The sequence below is a fragment of the Cebus imitator genome, unplaced genomic scaffold (genome assembly GCF_001604975.1).
Source record: "Cebus imitator isolate Cc_AM_T3 unplaced genomic scaffold, Cebus_imitator-1.0 Scaffold261, whole genome shotgun sequence".
In the NCBI taxonomy this organism is placed as follows: domain Eukaryota; kingdom Metazoa; phylum Chordata; class Mammalia; order Primates; family Cebidae; genus Cebus; species Cebus imitator.
The window spans coordinates 5,160,716-5,182,065 of NW_016107576.1; the positions used below are offsets into that span (position 1 = coordinate 5,160,716).

The 21,350-nt window shown below is 45.1% G+C and overlaps 1 protein-coding gene across 8 annotated transcripts in view; it reads right to left on the bottom strand.

Moving 5' to 3' along the window:
* The window catches only part of ZNF536 (zinc finger protein 536), a 485,174-nt gene that overhangs the window by 57,040 nt on the left and 406,784 nt on the right, over positions 1-21,350 (bottom strand). For 2 of the 8 annotated variants that reach the window (XM_037728306.1, XM_037728305.1), the window contains one exon: positions 11,711-11,750. The exons of the other annotated variants lie outside the window; for them this stretch is intronic. In XM_037728306.1, coding sequence (XP_037584234.1) covers positions 11,737-11,750 — 14 coding nt within the window. In that variant the 3' untranslated portion in view covers positions 11,711-11,736. The remainder of the gene's footprint in view (positions 1-11,710; positions 11,751-21,350) is intronic. 8 annotated transcript variants of the gene reach the window in all.

The window sequence follows — 21,350 nt, forward strand, 5'->3', positions numbered from 1 at the left end:
AGAGAGCAGATGTATGATCGTGTCCCTGCCGAGACGGGAATGACATCCTTTGACTCTCTGGAGAGTGTGCTGTAGAGGAACTAACCTCACTGCCTGGGTTGTACACACAACGATATTGACAGCCAACAATTCCGTGAGCGCTGTTGCACAGGGCACGGGGAGACAGTGACAGCGCGCTTCCAGCAGGGTAGAGACGGCACAGTGTGCTCCAACCCAGGGGATAACCAAAAGCATGCCAGAGTTTTCATATTGTTTTAATGTGATTTCACAATCCTAAGTTAATTTATTTTCTTATGCTAGAAAATAGTCCAGCTCTGCCATATTCCAATGTGTGCTCCAAAAAGCATTCTGATAAAATTCATTAGAAAAGAATTAAATTCATCATATAAAATGCAGCTGTTTTATTCTAAGTAGTCCGCAGTTAAGAAAAGCATGCAGTCGTTCCTTTGAGTAACACCTACAGCAGCACCGGAGAGGAACCAAGCGGAGGATCTCCAGGACTCTAGAATGCCATCTTGCTGTGGAGGCAAAAACTTGTCTTATTTTTGAGCCCTTTCAAATACTTGCAGACATCAGTGAAAGTGGTTTTTTTTTAAACAGGGTCTTGCTCTATCGCCAAGGCTGGAGTGCAGTGGTGCAATCCCAGCTCACTGCAGCCTCAAACTCCTGGGCTCAAGTGATCCTCTGACTGCCGCATCCCAAGTAGCTAGAACTACATGTGTGCACCACCACGCACAGCTAATTTTTACATTTTCTGTAGAGACAGGGTCTCATGATGTTGTCCAGGCTAGTCTTGAATTCCTGGGCTCAAGAGATCCACACACCTCAGCCTCCCAAACCACTGGGATTACCAGCATGAGCCACCACGTCAACATGAACGTGGAATTTTTAACTGATCAGAGGAAAGGACACTAAAGAACAAAAGGAGATCATTGCTAGATTCCTCCTTGGATAAATCTGTAAAACCATAGATGTTAGCCAAGCCCTCACCATCTTTGCTGAATTCTATCCAACTCCCCAGCGTCACTCTCTTCCCACCATGTCTTGGGTAGCAATGCGGCTTGCATGGGTTAGCTCTGTTTCCCTGAGTTGACAGCAAACTCCTTTCAGGGGAGGGCTGAATTCACCCTCCCTCAGTTTCTCCAGCCCCTCCCCATTCAGTAACTTCCAGCTCCCTGTACCTATCAGCATGCCAGATTCTCAGTAGGGCGTTCCTCTTGCATGTGGCTACAATTGGGTACCCACGTACCATTTTCTCTGAATGCAATGTGTAGTAGATTCTCTTATTCATTTTCCCAAACAGAAACGAACAAAGCTCTCTGAGAAGATGAGGAAGAGAGCAGGAAGCTCATGCAGTGTCACTGCAAGACTCTATGAGACTCATTATGTGCTGGTTTTGCTTTATCTTGGAAAAGGAAGAGCAAGTGGAAATTTTAACTCGTGAGATTTATTTAACCAGCAACCAAATGCTGAGAGCTGTCAATGTGAGTGTCCTGTGAGCTCTCCTAACTCCCTAGATGTACCCCATGCTGAAGTCCCTAAAACGGAGTGTTTAGGTGCAGGAGCACAGCCAGGTGCCTCAGGCCACTCCTCACTTGTTCCCTGTGCAGGTGACAGCATGAGAAACTTGGCAGCAGAAGATCCTGCCTTTAACCAGCATTCAGAAGTAAAAATTTCTGAAAAGTTAGCCCTGAATGTTACCTGGGGATAAGGAAAGTCAATGCTCTAAGCATAGTGACTTTGCCCAGCACAGGGGGTGTGGGGGGTGGGCGGCAGACACAGCTGAAGTGTGGAGCTCAGCAGAGCCTGCCTCAAAGCCAGCTGCCAAATTTACCCAAGCCACCAGCCTTCAGGGGCACTGGGCTGCTGGGCTTCATGCAGAAAAAAGCCATACCTCAGTGCCCCAAATGGCACTGAGACCCATGACGACAGCATTCTCCCAGCTAAATGAACTAGATGGCAACTGCCCAGGGAAGCAGAAAGGTCTTTTTAGTTTCACCTTAATTTCATCACTCAATCAGTGGCAGTCATGGAGAAACCTTTGGACACAAGCATTCCACAGTTTCTTTGCTTTAGGAACAATGACTGTTGACTTAGGCTGTGTTTTGCCACATCTGACTCCAACACAACCCACTGATTTCCGGGAGGGATCAGGGCTAAGGTGAATATGGGTGTGGTGGGGAGTGAAGAGAGCCAAGTAAGAAGATGATCAGATGATTGCACGTACTAATGAACATTCCAGATTTCATGACAATCCCCAATATTGCCCACCTAGGAACTGGGTGATTTCTATGCCCAGCAGCCACACCTGTTGGATGTGCCTAGGTGAAGGCCAGGCTCCCTCCCCACTGGGCCCCACGCAGCCTGGGCACCAGCCCTTGGCTCACACCTGCTGCCAGGTAGCAGCCGGGGAGCCTTCTCATGCAGCCTGCTTGTTTCAAAGGAGCTTCGGCGACACGGAGGGGAGGATCTCAAGACCTTTAATTAGCTGGGAATTGTACCCTCTCCAGTGGCTTGCTTGTAAGAACTAGAGAGCTGAGGAACAGCTCCTCAAAGAGGAAGACGGCACTTGCCGGAAGGCAGAGCTAAAGCACCCGGGAGAATCCTGGGTTCTGATGGGGCAAGCATTCTTCATTGCTGCCAACTCCAGACAACGGCCCCAGGAGGGCATGCAGCCTCTACCATTGCAAATGCCCTGTGTATGTCAGGGCATCGGCCCTCTTTCCCTGGGGTCTAACTGTGCTGTCTGCAGACTGTTGTGTAATGAGCAAGGCAGGCTGGGCGGGACCCCTTGGTGGAGAAGGGAAGAGCCATGCCTCCATAAGGGAGCTGCTCCCACCTCTCTTCCGTTCCTTGTCCCGGACATTGTCCTTTGTCAAGAGAACCCAAAAACCTGGATTTGTAAATTTAAAAAATCTTTTCTTTTTAGACTGTATGCAAGCAATTGAAAGCAGAAGTATAGTGTCACACAAGCCGAACAAAGCACAATGGTAATCTGGCTGCAGCCATCAGGCCACTCTTCAAGTTCTTCATTGTCCTCATGGGCCTCTCAGAGAGCCCCACCTCGTCCTCCACGCCCTATGCCAGCTTTGCTCCCAAAAGCGGAGGTGCAGTGAGAAGGCAGATGCTACATCCAGAGCTGACGTGCGGTCCCTGGACCGGCAACATGGCCATGACCCCGGGGCTGAAGGGCAGAGTAGGGGGTCCTCCCCAGAACTACTGAGTCAAAATCAGCATCATAGCAAGATCCATAGTGACCTGTTTGCACATGAGACTTTGAGAAACACTTGTCTCGGACCAAGGAAGATAAAAGAGTTGAGCCTGATGAAACCTCTCTCTTCCGCAGGACCCGCAAATGCGCACATAACGGCAGCTTCCCTCGTGTTCAATCTTTTCCACCCAAACTTACTAGGCTAAAAATAGTTGCCATTCAGTCCCGGGAGAGATGCATCCAGCGTTGTCACTGGTTCCCTGCCTTGCTGGCACCACTTCCACTGCCCACACGGGGAGGTAGAAGTGGGTTTCCAGAATAATCCCTCTTGGCATCACTGCAGGAGACTTTACAGCCACCAGAGACCACCCCGAGCCCATGCCCCAGGTGAAGATCAAGGAACCAGAATGATGCCACTCGGCTCAAATCACTAGGACAGGAAGCCGGGAAAACTCCCTTTGGAGATCAGCCTTCTATGAAAGTAGAAGTTGCCTGCTACTGACTCCAGACCCAGGAGAGCCAGACACGGCACACACGGCAAAGGGGGAAAAGTTTCCTGTGAGTCATATGGAACGACGGGGCTCATTCACTCCTCAGAAAAGCACCTCTCGGCGTCTCAGGATGATGGTGGAAATGTGTGCTGCCATCTCAGCTTCACTTCCCCGACTCTCCCCAGATCCCCAGGCCTCGTCAGCAGAGACACATCTATCGATAATTACAGAATACACAGCTTTGGGGGCCCTTCCCTTCCACTCACGACATTTAGTGGTGTCAGTCTGAGCATAAATACAATTAGATTTGAGAGTTCTATTACAAAAGCCAATAAAGCGGGCCTCAGTAGAGATTCTAAAATTACTTAACTTTTCTTTAGAAAAATATTAAAACAGTATTATCACATCAATGAAAAGAAAAGACAGGAAGATAATAAAGTTATGTTAAACCTCCCTGTATTTACTCATGTGTGAAACAGTTATGTCTGGTCACATAATTGCAATGGTTCTGAGAAATATTTCATATTTTATAATGAACATTAAAAGAGTTTGTGGATCATTACTTTATATGAGTTCCAAAGTTATTACATAAAACCCAATAGGAACGGTTATAAATTATCAGATCCTCCGTCCTGGCCTTGGTAAACATAACATGAAGACCGAGACATTTCAGCAGACAAGATTCATGAGAAGAGGTAAAATTCTTCCTGCATTTTAAGGAGAAAAGAAGACCAGAGTACTTGTAACCAGCTCTTAACATTTTTGTTTGTGTTTCAAAGACATTCTATTGAACCAACTCGCATAAGCCACACACACACACAAAGCTTCTGTTAGAACAAAAGAGACTTTCCTTTAGACGCTGCCCTCATCTCCCCATTTTTCATTATCCTATCTGTAACCTTAAGGTCGCTGCAAAATTCTTGAATTTTTCAACACAGCGTGGGTTTAAAATGCTGTACTTAGCAGGCTCATAGGATACCCAACAATTCTTTATTTTCAAAAGGAGATCCTCTCTTTGAAATCTGAAAATACGGCATCTTTACAGAAACTGGAGAGTTGGTAACATTCTGAGGAAGTTTTCTTTTGGGGTCTGCAGAAGAGGTTTGCAGACGGGATTTTAATTATGGACCATCATTTGTGAACCACAGTTAAGCGTGAAATGGGTGCTATTCAATTTCCTCTTGCTTATTCTCTTTAAAAAAAATAGATCACAGCATTATATTTTGCTCTGAAAAGTTACACCTGGAGCTTCCCTTCCTCCCGCCCCACTTGCTTTCTGCAAGGTGACGGAGTTAAGTATCAGAAGAATAGCAGCTGGGTAAACAAAGTTAAGGCCCACAGAGGCAACATCAAATCCTCTTGTCAGCATCCCAGAGGCGCAGCGCCCAACTAGGCCTTTGGAGATGCTGAAAACTTGGGGAGCTTTCTGATGAAACACACAGGCATCATTTGCTACCTGGTTCTAGGAAATGCAGGCACCTCACTCACCTTCATCCAAAGCAGCCCTGTTTCCAGTACCTGTGGAGTGAAGGTGGGCACTCACCCTCCAGCACCGCACCTGACCCCTGTGAGGCTCCCCTACCTGCCAACTCCCGACCTTATCCCGGGTTCTCCCCTTTATGTGGAGCAGCTGTTGGTGAGGCTTTCTCAGCAAACAGATGTCTTTTGGAGAATTTAAAGCTCCGAGTTGTAGGCCAGATTCTGACTGTACTTTGAATTATGTCTGCCTCGATCATTATGCAGTCATTCACATATATTTTAGACATCAATATTGTCTTGAAATATTCTCGAGTTCTCGATGCTATTTATATGCTTCCATTCTCTCCTTTGCTTCTGCTCTGACAGTATCCTCCAACGTCCCAGAGTCACTGACGGCTTGCAGATCATTTTAACACATATTTTTATTGGGGAGGGCTTTGCTATTTTATTTCAAATGATTTCTCGCTGAACTGAACAGAGACTGACGTTCTTGGGACAACCACCAACCTGGCTAATCTGTTTGGATTTACCCAGTTCAGTATTTGGTAAGGCAAAATAGTGTCATGCATTGCCTTTTTCTACAAACGGCAAGTTTTTACCAATGACAAAAGAAAGATTCCAAGGATGCCAATTTACAATGTGGGAGGAAAAATCTCTCCTTGCTTATTTACAGAAATGCTCATCAGCTAAAATATGAGATTCTGATATAATGTATGCCCACAAGTAAAAGAAAAAGCAAATTCAAATTATGGAAAAAAAAAAAAAACAGATATTTTTAGGACTTAAAGAGTAACAGTAAGGAGAGAAAAATCTTTGGGGCTCTTTCGGCACATTTAGAACTAGGCCAAGTTTAGGAAAACCGTCATGGATCCTCAGAGCTTCCTATGGTCACCAAGACAGCCAATTTCATTCAATGACTATGTTCTTACTTTCAAACAGGGTCAGGGCTCTCACCATTACCACTAATCTATTGATCATTTTGTCCTTGTTTGCTGATCATCCCTTTGAAGTATTTTCGCGATGGCCTCTAGGTGCCGCTAACACTGCATAGCTTCAGCCTTTCCGCACAATGAAAACATTAATTTGCTATGAGATAATTTTTGACGTAAATGTAAAATGGTGCCCATTCGAACTCAGTAATGAAGCATGGTGCATTTCTGCAGCTCCTAATTTGACTAGTTAAATGACTCCATTACGTGTCTAACAGACAGAAGCAAATAATTTCTGGTCAGTTGATGTTCACTTACCCGTATCATTTTGCCCTGAAAATAAAGTCTCTAATCTACAATTCCTTTGTCTTAGTTTTTTTTTTTTTTTTTAGTTAAGATTGTCAAAGCAAATATACTTAAACATTTCAGATTAAACCAGTATAAACTAACAATTAAAACGTCAGAGAGGATGGGCAAATCAAATACGTGCAATAGGAGAGGTGGAAAACCAGTCAGCCCCTTCTGAATTAATTACTCCAACTTTGCCCCTGTCACTAGGTCCTAGGGGTTAGGATGACTTTTGGGCTTCAAAAGAACAAGCGTGTATCTTTCAAGTCTATTGTTTTCCCATGACCCCAAAGAGGCTACTGGCTGCTCCCGTGTCTTTTTCACTTTGCCACATAACTTTGAGGATGTTTGGAAAATTGGTAGCAGGATGCATCTCGCAATAGGAAAAAAAAAGGCTAAATGCTGCTTTAATAAATATCAAGTGATGAATAATTTTGCCCAAAGGGGAAAAAATGGTTAATATTGAATCTTAATGTTCCTCATCTAAATGCTTTCTTCTTCCTGCTAAAAACAAGTTTAGAATTAAAGTGTATCAGTTTACACATATTGCATGCATATTAGTGAGACACAGCTGTGTACGTCCCCCTCTTAAGAGCCATATGATTAAGTTATGGGATATCATATAATCCAAACCCGGTTTCTATTGGTCACCTTTCACAGACAAAAGCTTTTTAGTTTTAGGTCTATTAAATGACAGAATGTCCGATTCTGGAAATGTGCAAGTAATTATTATGAAGCACCTGTGACTCTTACTTTTTGCTCACCGAGTCCATCTATAAATTGCTTCTGAAGCATTGCTCAGAGGCTGACAGAGGACTGTCTTCCCTGTCTGGGGCAGCTGTCGGGCACACAGTGAGGTAGCTCAAGACCCGGGGTTGATCTTGGTTAACTATGGAATCAGGACCCCAGCCGTCCTGCCCCATTGCCCTGAAGTGAAGGGATGATAGACTCTTTCAGTGGAGAAACGGTGGTCAGTGCTGAAGAAGAAACCCCCAAAGTTCAGAGGGAACCCTGGGCCCACCCACTGATCACTGGCATGTCTGGATGGTGTTATGAACTAGGTCTGCACCAGGCAATCGGTTTTCAAAAACGTGAACTGAAAGAATCAGTTTAAACGATCTTTATTTTTCCCCGAAGTAACATGCTAGTTGACCCCATTAAATACACTTTTTAAAAACTGCTTGGAGCATGTGTATTTACTACCTGTATTGAGCTTTTAAAATTTCAAATCCTCGTGTGTGTGCAAATTTTAGGCACTCCTGTGTCAGGGACGAGGGACGGGGAGTAACATAGCCCGCTTGCCTTGTGATGTGAAACAATGTCAAAGGGACTATTTGTGACTCATACTTTGTGGAAATGTGGGCTGATGTCGTTTCTGCCACTTGATCGGGGAAGCTGCTCTCCTGCAGAAGGCCAGTAGCTCATACTGGAGGAGCTGGGGCTCGCACCTCTGCTGCCCCCCTGCCCAGGGGCCCTGAGACAGCCATCCGGGCCAGGCTCCTTGGTGTGAACGCCTGCGGGTTTCTAGGAAGGATTTGGCCTTTTGATTTGGTGTAGAATTTACAACCTGAGAGTGATGCCTCAGCATGCAGATCTGGGTTGTACTGGAAAAGGAAATGAGGTCAAGCTGAGAGGAACAGCGTATCTGAGAAGGCTTCCACGGGGCGGCAGGTCAGGGGCTAGGAACTGCTTCTTGTGGGCCCACCCCCTTGACGGGGGAGCCTGCAGCTAAGAGCATCTGAAAGCCGGTGGGTGTGTGTCTTCTGCTCAGGTCAGCCCTTTTTAGTCTGTGTCCTGGGAACACAGGTGGAAAAAGAAGCAAATTGCATTTGAGGATGAGCCCGAGCGGGGTGAGCCACAGGAGAACCGACGCATCCCTCAGGTGCAAGGAAAATCAGAGGCACTGCGCAGAAGAAAAGCGAAGGCTGACTTCCCAGCTGAAAATGACTTCAGAAGAGAGACTTCCAAAGCAACACGTGGGAAACTTTACAACTCCCTGGAACCTGGAGCAGGAGCCAGGCCCCTCTTGCACTGGTTGTCAGGGAGCCTTCATGCTACTTGCTGTAGAACAGCTGGGGACGTCCAGCACGGTTTCCCTAGCAAAGGGTCAGCACTCCCTGCCCCAAATTAAACATTGGTGATGCTGTCAACCCTTTGGAAAGGAAACACCGCTTCCAAATTGGGGGCTTAGCAAGGAGGTGCTGGAACTGGGTTTATAACACCTTTTTAAACAACAGAAGGAGGCATAGAACATGGTTGATTGGAAGAAGGAATGACAACTTCTAAAGAAAATGAAAAATAAATTATTTGCTTTCATGTCCATAAAGGGAAGACGAAAGCAGATGCCAGCAACAGACAAGCGTTTCCCAGGGAAAGGAAAATACTTCCGAAGGAAATCATCCTCGTAGCAGAACAGGTGAGAAAGAAATTAGAGTGTCTGAAGACTGATAACTCCGGGAACAGATGGGAACCATCTTAGAATTTGTGGAAGAGGAGGCGAGGAAACAGGGGAATGATTGGCAAATACCTTTTAAAAACACTCTGGGAAACAGGAGAAGCACCAGTGGCCAAGAGCCCTTATGCAACACCTATATTTAATAACGACTCTAAGGGAGATCAATGAAATTAAACACCAGTAAGCTTGACTTGAGCAGTGGGGAAGATATTGGAAACGCTAATCAGGGACAAAATAGGGAAAGTTATGATTTAATTAAAGATATTCAGCATGGATTCACAAAAGGGAGATCATACGTAACAAAACTAATAGAATATTTTGAAAAAGTAACAAAAAGGAATTCAAGAGGGAAACCAGGGGTATAATTTACTGGGACTTTAAGAAAGCTTTTGTGCACTGACTCACAAAGGACTAATCTCCAGCGGTGGGGAGTTTGGGTGTGAGTGTGGTGGGGGGTGGAGAATGAATGAAGAATTGTCTGGACGAGGGGTACTTGTGAGCATTACTATGAAGAGATTAGGATTAAAAAAAGGAGACTGCTGGAATTTCCCGAGATCTGAGTTTTTTTAATTAATTTTTTTAAACATAGACTATCAATAGCCCTGCTTCGGAAATGCGCCCAAACGTGGTGGAATTCTCCTGCAGGTGTAACGTCGGAGGGCAGGCAGCAGTTGATACAAGGACAGTAAAGCTGGAAAGGGTTTATTGAAATCTGATGAATACATGACTGTCCCTCACATACAACGAGACCGTGACCAAAAGGAGGGCAGAGCCACTAATTGGCATTTGAATAATTAACACAAATGAAGAAGGAGAAAATGCCTAGAAGGAGCTAAAGCGCTGCGGTCTGGACAGTGCGTGAACAACATCCGTGCCCACTGATCAGCAAAGTCACACATCCACACGTACGCGCCGACAACTTCACGCAGAAGCACGCACGCACCTGCACATGCACACATTCACACATCACACAGGGACATTCGTAAGCACACCTTCATGCCTTGCAAAGATGCACTCCTGCCTAAACACACATTGTATGCATTCATGTTCCCAGACACGTGTACACACAGTCGTGAACATGTGTGCATGGGTTCATGCTTCTTTCCCTAGAGGCTGCTCTGCTGTGTTTAGGTGGCAATGACGGATGTAAAGCGTAGGAGAACATACTATTTTCCACCAGGACAGTTGGGGAGGCACATGATGGGGGAAAGGCCCCCTTAGTCACATTACGGTAATAATAGATGCCACTGGGATGAAAGAAGAGGCAGAGGGGAGAGGAACCGTGAGACACAAAAAGACCTTTGTTGCGACAAGCCAAACCACAGCTGAATACCTTCTCTGAAAAAATAATGGCAGAAATCCCCAAAGGGGCCCAACTCTCGCACTGGGAGACGGAGCTACAGATGCAAAAGATGGTGCTTCGATCTGTGACCTGCCGTCCTCAGGGCTCCAACCCAAAGCTGGCCCAGCAAAAGGCCAGGCTGGGCAAAGGCATGGAGGACTTTCCAAAAATGCAGACGTGTTGCTCGCCAAATGAATGTGTCTTCATTCTTGGTGAATGTCTAGGTCAGAATAATGACGGAAAGCATGAGGACGTACGTGTCTAAATGGGAAGCTTCCTGCTGCCGGGCGGTGCTGTCCCGTAAGTGGGCTGCCACCACTAGCAAACAACCCTCTCATCTGTGGGACTTGACAGTCAAATCCCTTTGCCACTTATAAAGTTATGACAAGCCAATGGAGGAGATATGGGTATAGACACGGATCCTAACATGCAAGTATTAGAATAATTTGAACTTCATTTACCTTTTACACTATTCATTAATATTAAAATGTGACTTCAACAGTTTCCATATTTAAAAGGTCATTGAGGATGAAAAGTTGCAAAATGAAGGATACATGCCCTCCTCATTAATAATAACAGGAGTATTTCCCCAAAAGTCATCTCTTGAGATGCTAAGGCACCAAGGCATTGATTTCCCCCAAAAAAAGTTTTTTTTTTTTTAAAAAAATGTCCACTGTAAGCTTTCTCCCCATTTTTATAATTTTAACTATGGAGATGTACATACCTTAAACCAAATAGTTATGAATTCATACTTAGAGATTACAAAGTAAGAATGAAAGGCAGAAGGAAATTTTTAAACATATGTAAGAAGAGAAAGAGTTAAGCATAGCAAACCAAAATGCACCCCACTCTATTTTGACTGGAGATCATTCTTCCAGCCTCTCCCAGGGACAACTGAAGTGGACAAGCACTTCTCGAACAAGTGAAGTTAAACCACAGGGCTCACTTGGTATCTGCAGCTCCGCTGCCATTTTAAACACTTGTCTCTGAAGCTCTCACCTTCGGAGATGACATTTATAACACGTGTGACAAGGATCGAAAAGTGAAATCAATAACAAAAAATGCTTGTCTTTCAATTTGGTTCATTCCATCACTTCCCCCCAATTTTTGATTCAAATTGAATCTGGGAATTTCTACTTTGTCTTCTAAAGCAAAGAAAATTTTTCCACTATCCTGGAGTTCACTCAAGCATGGACTAAAGCAATAATAACTAAGGGGAGCAAAGGGTTAATTGGGGGAGATTTAAGCACCCCCCTCCCCAACCCAACTCCCAATCTTCCACCCAAAGCTACCCTAAGTTAACATACAATGTACGTGAAAACTTCCCTCCCACCTCCCTGCTTCCACACACATTGGTCCCTCAAAATCCCCCCTCCAGAAATTGCTTTGTGATAGCTGGCAGAACCCCAGGGTAGAATAAGGCTCTTTAAAGCAAAACGAAGGGTTAAAAAGTACCTGTCCGGAATGTGTCTTGAAATCAGTCATTGAGAATCATCTGTCAGTAAGACAAAATTAATTACTACATGGAAAATGAAGAAATCAATGTAAATTAAACACTGCATAAATGGTATAAAAGTTTAGGACAAGTTGATTGTTAAATGATTACTGATGCCCGTATCAATTTTCCTCCAAGCCCCAGCAGAGACGTGACGTCATGGGATTCTTTCCAAATCTTCCCAAGTCAAGTGTGGGTCTTGGAGTGTTTCTCCCACATCCACCTCCAATGAGGTTTGGAGGTTTAAGTAATACCCCAGCAAATTCAGTAACTTGCAAAGTTCAGTGACATTTTAGCACAGTTTTCAGCAGCCAAGGCTGGGATAAAGGACACAGCCCCAGTGGAAAGGTTAGATTCATGAACCCAGCAAGAGGAGAAGCATGGGCCAGGCCCCCACCACAGGATAACCAATAACTTGGGACATGGTGCCACCCAGTGAAATATTTTATTAATTTATGCAAAGCTCACTTTACTTATGAAATCCAATCTGTCATTATAAATACGTCGAGAAAGGTCATGACTTAAGATATGACTTTTGAGCAATGTTAGATTTCTAAGGCCCAGCTCCATGGCTTTTTGCGGTTGACATAAATGGATAAGAGAAAGCCCCAGTGCTGAGGCCATTGTCAGTCACACACCTCAGTTGTGTCCCTTAGGGAGCTGGGCTGTCACACCCTACACAGCCTCTTTCACTCAGGTACTCAGGACAGAGAGATCCAAGGCTATTGATATCTGATCCACTCAAAGAAGGCACTGACTGACTCATCCATCTCACCCTCAGACAAAGCCTTTGCATCATCTCCTGAAACCCATCTGGACAATGGTCTGCAGCACAACAGTCTCTCCTTTCTCAGTGGGATCTAATATGTTGCGAGAGTCGAGGACCTCCTGCAGGCATTTCTGATGATCAGAATTTCCCTCTGAAACTTCAGCCTCCTCTCTGTAATGAGAGCCCAAGGCTAACATGCCTCGAGTTTTCCGAGTTTCCCTGACCTACCTTCTCATCAGCCAACACATTTCAGTCTCCCCTGAAGCTTTTGGGGTCCATTCCTCCTTCAATTTGAGGGTCCTGGCAGTGACTTTATCACTGGGGCTTAACCTGGAAGGCAAATGCCATCAGCTGTCCACCAGAGATGGAGGACAGACTACCAACCCCCAGGAAAGGATTGACTAGAAGAACATGCCTGCAACAAGACCCCCAAACTCCACTGCTGAATGGGCCCCAAGTGTCCTCCAAGTGTACTTTGCAACAGCCAATATACAGAAATAAAAGATTTCCAATATACAATTTGTAAAATTAAGGAGCTGAAGATTACTTAGAAAAGGGCAATTTGCAATGCAAACGAACTTTCTGATTTATAGAGTCACCACGGGGTTCCTTACGTGAGTCAATCTAAAATAGGATTCAGCTCACAATGCATCTAAAATAGGAATCAGTTGCCAAAAATCCAACACCCATGCATATTAGCAACGGCCCCCATTGCAGAGGGAGGTGGTCCTGCAAACTTTGCTGTTTTTCTCCAAAGGTTTTCCTGCAAGTGCATTACCGATCTCATTGAATAGGCTTTCCTTTAGCTTGTACTATTATCCTTGGCTTTGAAATCAGGTCCACTTTTCCATTCACAACCAACCCCTCCCACACTTCCGAAGACCTGCCCCACCTCACTGCCGCCCGCTAGGTCTCCTCATCTTGGGACAGGCATTAGATCTTGACCAAGAGAAGCCACTCAATGCCTGTCTTGGACTTGAGATTTGGTGGGAAGTGATTTCCCATAGGAGGAGTAAATTTGAGGCTTAAAACTAAGTGAAAGAGGATATAAATATCCCATGGCTTTGATGCAGTAATTTCATTTCTGGTAGTCTTCCCTACAGAAATACCGTAAAGCACCAGGGTGAAGGGAGAAAAAGAGGAGTTGCCTTTATGTTCAAAGACATTCCCTGTATTATATTTGTAATAATAAAAACATGGGAAACAGTTGACATATTCAACAATAGGGCAAATAACTATATAATGAAATTTTATTTCCCTCAATAAATGTAGCCATACATTTATACATATGCGTTTTAATAACATGAGAAAAGCTTTCATACTACACACATATATTACATGTATATGACATGCTGAAATCATATGACACAGTAAGAGTACAATTTCATAAAAGCTAGGCAAGGAAGAAAGATGAAAGGAAAAAAACTAAAACTCTAGCAATCTTCATGCAGAAAGGAGTGCCTAGCAGTGTTTTTCTCCTATTCTTTAAATAATCAGAACAGAAAAAAAGTAGAATTTGCTTTTCTTTCAAGAAAACACAAGTTGATTTCTTTTTTGAAATGCAAAACAGACAGGGTTAAATGTAGTGAATTAAAAGTAAGCTTCGGCCGGGTGCGGTGGCTCAAGCCTGTAATCCCAGCACTTTGGGAGGCCGAGGCGGGTGGATCACGAGGTCAAGAGATCGAGACTATCCTGGTCAACATGGTGAAACCCCGTCTCTATTAAAAATACAAAAAATCAGCTGGGCATGGTGGCGCGTGCCTGTAATCCCAGCTACTCAGGAGGCTGAGGCAGGAGAATTGCCTGAACCCAGGAGGCAGAGGTTGCGGTGAGCCGAGATCGCGCCATTGCACTCCAGCCTGGGTAACAAGAGCGAAACTCCGTCTCAAAAAAAAAAAAAAAAAAAAAAAAAAAAGTAAGCTTCAATTAACTTCCATTTTTCTGTGAAAAAGTTAAATTTCTATTAATGCTAACGATTTTATCTCACTAACATGATAAAAATTTTTAATTTAAATATTTTATATTTGAAACATTATAAGTTCTTAGCTGCTGATCTGGAGATAACCAAGTGATACTAAAGCTGAACTAGAGACGGGCAAGGGGAAATGAGTACAGCTGCGTGGGGTCGTATGTGTCCGCAGCATTCTGTGTCTACGTCCCAGATACGACCCTCATACCAAACCAGGATGTGCCCCAGGAGATGCGCTCCCTGACAGCAGGGCTGTGAATGATGGCTTTTTGCTGCTGACACAAGGCCCTAGCCCAGAGTTTGGTATAAGACAACATCTTAGTAAACGCTACATAAGGAATGAGTGTCCTGGCCAGGCGCGGTGGCTCACACCTGTAATCCCAGCACTATGGGAGGCTGAGGCGGGCGGATCATGAGGTCAGGAGATCGAGACCATCCTGGACAACATGGTGAAACCCTGTCTCTACTAAAAAACAAACAAAAAAATTAGCTGCATGTGGTGGCCCACGCCTATAATCCCAGCTACTTGGGAGGCTGAGGCAGGAGAATCGCTTGAACTCAGGAGGCAGAGGTTGCAGTGAGCCGAGATCGCACCACTGCACTCCAGCCTGGCACCTGGCAACAGAGTGAGACTCTGTCTCAAAAAAAAAAAAAAGAAAGAAAGAAAAAAAAGAAAAGAAATGAGTGTCCGTTGAATATGCCTCTGATCTCTGAAACCGTAAGCTTGCCCGGAATGATGGTCACTGCTACCATTTCTTCATGTTCCTCTAAGGAGTGTCTGTGCCTGCACAGAGGGCTATTCTGGAGCTACCAGTGCCAATACCAGGTCAGCCAACCTCCCTGCCATGCAGGCTGGTAGGACTGTGCAGTGAGAAGCCCCGACGATCTTGGCCTTGACTCTTCTGAGGCACAATCTTATGCTGCCTCAATTTGCCAGTCCTTAGAACTGGAGAGATAATCTTCTTCCCCAGAGATTTGGTGTGCTGAGTCAGAAGTAAAGAAGTAAGTTTTCTCTCAAAGGCTGAAACAGTGCTGATTGCCAAACAGAAGAGGAAAATCTGGTTTTAGTTATTTAAGACGTTATTTTACTTGTACTTCTGGCTATGGTAAAAGGGCTTGTACCAAATCAACTGTTTTATTGAGCACAACCAGAAAAGCTTCATGAAAAAAATAGTGGTGTATGTATGCGTGTATATAAACAATTTTTTTTTTTTTCTTGAGACAGGATCTCACTCTGTCGCCCAGGCTGGAGTGCAGTGGCGTCACCTTGGCTCACTGCAACCTCCGCCTCCCAGATTCAAGCGATCCTCCCACCTCACTCTCTCAAGTAGCTGGGACTACAGGCACGTGCCATCACAGCCAGCAAATTTTTGTATTTTTTGGTAGGGATGGGGTTTCACCACGTAGGCCAGGCTGGTTTCAAACTCCCGACCTCAGGTGATCTGCCCGCCTTGGTCTCCCAAAGTGCTGGGATTACAGGCATGAGCCACAGCACCTGGCCAGTATGTGTGTATATAAATAACTTTAAGGTATAATAGAGTTATCAAAGGAGCCAGGACTTGACAGGTCAAGATTCTGAAAAGGAAGGAGCACAGAATGCTTTTGACTTTGCTTTTCCCCTTGAGATAGTTGTGAACTTACAAATGGCAGCCAACGAGATGCTAAGAAGCAAAGCAGAGACTTCGGTAGTCCAAGGGACCAAGAAGATAAGGTAAGGCAGAAGATTCCTGGTAAGCAACCCACACATTCATCTGTTACCCCTAAAGGGGTACAGTTAGTCATAAGAACAGGTAAGAAATAAATCCTTAAGTCTGGACATGGTGGCTCATGCCTGTAATCCCAGCAGTTTGGGAGGCTGAAGCAGGCAAATTACGAAGTCAGGAGTTCAAGACCAGCCTGGCCAACATGCTAAAACCCTGTCTCTACTAAAAATACAAAAATTAGCTAGGCATGGTAGCAGGTGCCTGTAATCCCAGCTACTCGGGAAGCTGAGGCAGAAGAATCGTTTGAACCTGGGAGATGGAGGTTGCAGCGAGCGGAGATCACGCCATTGCACTCCAGTCTGGATGACAGGGTGAGAGGCCTTCTCAAAAATAAATAAATAAAAATAAAAAAGAAATAAATTATTAAAATCTGCTCAATTTCTGATTGACTTAAGGTGATCTGCCCAAAGTCCAGTGGCCTACTGGGAGCAAAAGTAAATCCTCCCTAGAGGAAGATAACACCATCTAATGCTGTGCTGTCCAGCAGGGCAGCTGAGGGCCACATGTGGCACTGGGCACTTGTGATGTGGCTTTGTCAGAATTAAGAAGTGCTGTGAGGGTAAAATACTTGGATTTCCAAGACTTAGTACAAAAAAAGATGTGTAAAATGTCCAATTAATACTCTTTATATTGGTTACCTGTTCAAATAATAGTCCTTTGGGTATACCAGATTAAATACAACAAAACATATTATTAAAATAATTAACTAGTAATTCTTGCTTATTTCACGTTGCTACTACAAAATTTAAGTGACATGTGTGGTTTAGGTTATATTCCTGTTTGGCAGTTCTCATATAGAGCCAAAGAGTATCTCCAAAATATGTTCACACCATGTCTGACATTTGATAAAAATTACCAGGTACACCCAGAAATAAGACCAAATGAGTAAAAAACAAAGACAGAAAATCAGGCAACAGCGAATGTAATCAGGCCACGGAAGATCCAAATATTGAGCTCTAGAGTTACAGACTTTAGAATAACGATACCTGATATATTTTAAAAAATAGGCCGGGCGCGGTGGCTCACGCCTGTAATCCCAGCACTTTGGGAGGCCAAGGCGGGTGGATCACGAGGTTAAGAGATCGAGACCATCCTGGTCAACATGGTGAAACCCCATCTCTACTAAAAATACAAAAAATCAGCTGGGCATGGTGGCGTGTGCCTGTAATCCCAGCTACTCAGGAGGCTGAGGCAGGAGAATTGCCTGAACCCAGGAGGCAGAGGTTGCGGTGAGCCGAGATCGTGCCATTGTACTCCAGCCTCGGTAACAAGAGCGAAACTCCATCTCAAAAAAAAAAGAAAAAAAGAAAAAAGAAAAAAAGAAAATAGATGACAAGGAGTTTAGGTAGAAAATTGGAATCTCTAAAATAAGTCAACTGAAAATTGTGAAACTAAGAGTACACTATCTGAAATTTAGATAGTTTTGAAGCACTTCAAGAAAGAGTAAATTGGAAGATGATCCCATTTGCTTAGTACTGCAGTGTGTCCTGTTCTTGACTGCAAAGATATATGAAGTTTTGCTCTTGTGCTAATCTGGCCCATGACTACCTTAAATGCCTTCAGAAGCCCAGACGCATTCTCTCCAGTGAGTCAGAGGACTAAACAGTTGATATGGTTTCGATCCGTATCCCCCCCCAAATCTGAGGTAGAGAGTTGTAAAATGTTGGAGGTGGGGCCTGGTGGGAAGTGACTGGATCAAGGGGAAGATGTGTCATGAATGGTTTTTAGCAGTATGCCCCTTGGTGATGTTCTTGTGATAGTGAGTGAGTTCTCTTGAGATCTGGTTGTTTGAAAGCATATAGTACCTCCTGCCTCTCACTCTTCCTCCGTTCGGGCCATGGGAAGTGCTGGCTCCCACTTCACCTTCCACCACGATTGTCAGTTTCCTGAGGCCTCCCCAGAAGCTGAGCAGATGCCAGCATCATACTTCCTGTACGGCCTACAGGACTATGAGCCAATTAAACCTCTTTCATTTGTGAATTACCCAGTCTCAGGTATTTATAGCAATTCTAGAACAGACTAATACAGCAGTGTGAGATGTTAAGACCCTCAAGTCCTCATGACCGATAGAAGAGTTACGCACAAATGGAACAGAGGTTGGGGTTCAGAAGGACCCCTGGTTTTCTGGCTTTTCATTAAGATTGACATTAGTATTCCCCAGAGACCAGAAGTAGTGTCAACACAACAGACCTGAAGCTGATACCAGGTTGTCCAATGCAGACTGGAACATTCAGGAAAGAGTTCTTAGGGTTTGCATAGACTACTTCTGGGTGGTCCGTGAGGAAGCCACAAGGATGTTTAGATTGTGCTCTGATGTCGCAAACATCCAAGAGCAGAGCAAAAGGCAAAGTACGGAGTCAATCTATTTTGTCTACATAACACCAGCCTTGCAAAAAACCCTCAAAATACCTTGCTGCCTTTGTCTAACTCTTGCAATAAAAAAAAGGACACAGTCTTTCTCAGAAAAGCAAGGTGAGAAGCAACTAGCTAAATCAATTTTTATGTACCAGAAGGGCTATGGTAAGTGCAAAACTAATAAACTCTGCTCTCACCAAGTATCTCAAAAGAGAAAAGAGAACTGATCTGCTAGAAAAAGAATTGGATTTGGATTGGAAGAAGAGCTACCTGATTGTCAAGAGTGGCAGGATGCTAAAATATGTGTTTTTCTTACTCTGGATGGAAACTCCAAAAGTCTGACCACAAATCAAAAAGGATGAGTGCTTGCTTTATCCAAACTGAGAACCAGGACTGGTCAAGAAGTATCTTCAACCTCATGCAAAGACCCAATTTGAAGCTATAGAAGGATTGAATTTGAAAAGGCAGAGAGTTGCAAAATAGAGGAATTCTTTGGAAGGAGTTGGTGGGTGTGATGTTCTCACCAGCCCTCCTTCCATGCGGAATGGACAGAGGTTGCTTCCTTCACTTCAATCCCAGTTGATGGACCCGCAAAGAGAACCTCCTCCACGTCCCTTGGTGTCAGTGGGACATGAAGCCCAGCTACGCAAAAGTGGAAAGGCTAGAGGTTGTTCCTACGGTGGGTTGAGAGGAGGTCTGTATGGGGAAAGGTTCCAGTTTCAGTTTGTTGGAAGACATGAAGTGTATTTCCCAAGGTCCAGATGTGGGTCATTGTGGAAGGACCCTCTGCATAAAAGTACTGTCAAGGACCTTGCCCACGAGGCTGCCTAAAAGGATGAAACAGCTCAACTGGAAGAGACTGGATATTCACTGCTGAAGGGCTCGCAGCCAGCAGCCAGCCAGAGGCCACATGCCCAAACTGTAGGTGACAGAATCCTGGAGATGTGGGAGAGCTCCCAAGAAGTCCAGAAAACATCCAGCCCAGGAGAAAAACAACTGTCATGACCGTGTTTCCAGCCCTGACACCTTCTGCAGGCCCTGTTCAAATCCAGGATGGCCAGAAAGCATAGGAGAAGGGAAAACACGAGGCTGGGGACCAGGGAAGCCATGGGCTGCCACCATCCCCAGGCCTGCAGCAGGCTGAAGCCAGCTCCAGAAGATGATTCCACTCTAAACGGAGCTTGGAGTTAGGAGTAAGACATTGGAACACATGCTTCCATGTGAGGCTCTTCTATGACTTAAAGGCACATAAAGACCTGCGTTATTCCAATGTGACCAAAAGCGTTGTGGGACCTCATCTAGATTTCACCCAAAATAGGTGGGGGAAATTCAGTGTCACAAAATGGGTTTAAACAGAGAGAAAGAGTAGCTTTTTCTGCTTCCACCCTGTGGACTTTTCTCTTTAAACATAAAGATGATAAATCCCCAGAAAGGAAGGAAGGAGTTTCTTACTTGAAGAATATGGGGAATCATCATTTTTTCACAAGCAATATTGTCCTTTTATCTATGAAGAGATAGGGGCCTCATGAGGATGGGATTCTTTGCTTAGCCATGATGGAGTCAGGACAGGCATCTGGTCCCCAAGCCCTTCCACCACACTGCCATGGGGAAGATAATCACCCATCGTGGAATCAGCGGATAGGGCCAAAGACCCTCTCACCTTCCCTGTCTGTATAGGACCTGCTTATCTCACTTCTCTCATCATTAAAATGCTGGTGAGTCAGATCCAGATAAGAAAAGCCAGCTTCATTTAGGCGGTCACCATTTTTCATGGCTGGCCACCATTGTGAAGTGGGTGGTGTCCCACCCCTGGGACCCACCAAGCAAGATTCCAATTCCCAGGGGTACCTGGGTGAGAAAACATGCTTTAGCTGGGTGTTTTCCTGACACATTCTCTCCAGAGACCCTTCTGGAAAATGTTACAGCTACTGGCACCTTGCACAGCACTCCAGCGGCCCAGTCATTCTCTGCGGGCACCCATCAGCTGGGATACCCGGGGAGAGCCTGCGGCCACAGCTCAGAAAGCGTCACATGGCAGGGAGCTGGGTTTCCAGCAGGCAGGAGAGGAGGTAAGCGCTCTCCACAGTGTCCTGCTGTGTTCGGAAACCCCATCCAAGAGGCAGCGTATGGATCTGTGGATGGGTCTGCTGTCGCGTAATGAAATGGTAATGGGAGGCAGTCCGGAACGCCTCTTTACACAGCCACCAACGGATGCCATCCACAAGGAGGGCAGCTGCTCCTCCAATCTGCCCTGCTTTTTCAAGTCAACACTCTCTTTCAAGACCAAGGACACCTCCAGACATACCCAGGAGCTCTTGGGGCCTCCAGAGAACCATCTGCACTTAGAGGCTCCCCCCTGCACCTTGCAGGCACCCCTTGCTCCTGGCCAGAGTGCCTGGGAGCCGAGGATCCACGCAGAGTGGGACAAGAGAGTGCCTTGCAAAGAAGGACAGCCCCGGCTCAGGCAGGGAGCCATCTTGGAGAGCAGCTGTACCAGTGCCCAGTTCTGCGAACTGCACACTCTCCCTCTCTTTGTTAAGATAATAATAAACGCAAAGCACCAACCACAAAATCCAAATAAATGATAAACTCCAAAAAGGACAGGATTTGGACTGTCATCTTTCCCAGATACCTGTTCACCATGGCAGAAGGGCTGTGCCAACGCTGCACCATCTCCAATCTATGCTATATGCCTGTTCCTTTACTTAGTGTTGTTTGGAATGGGAATCCTTCGGAGAATGGAA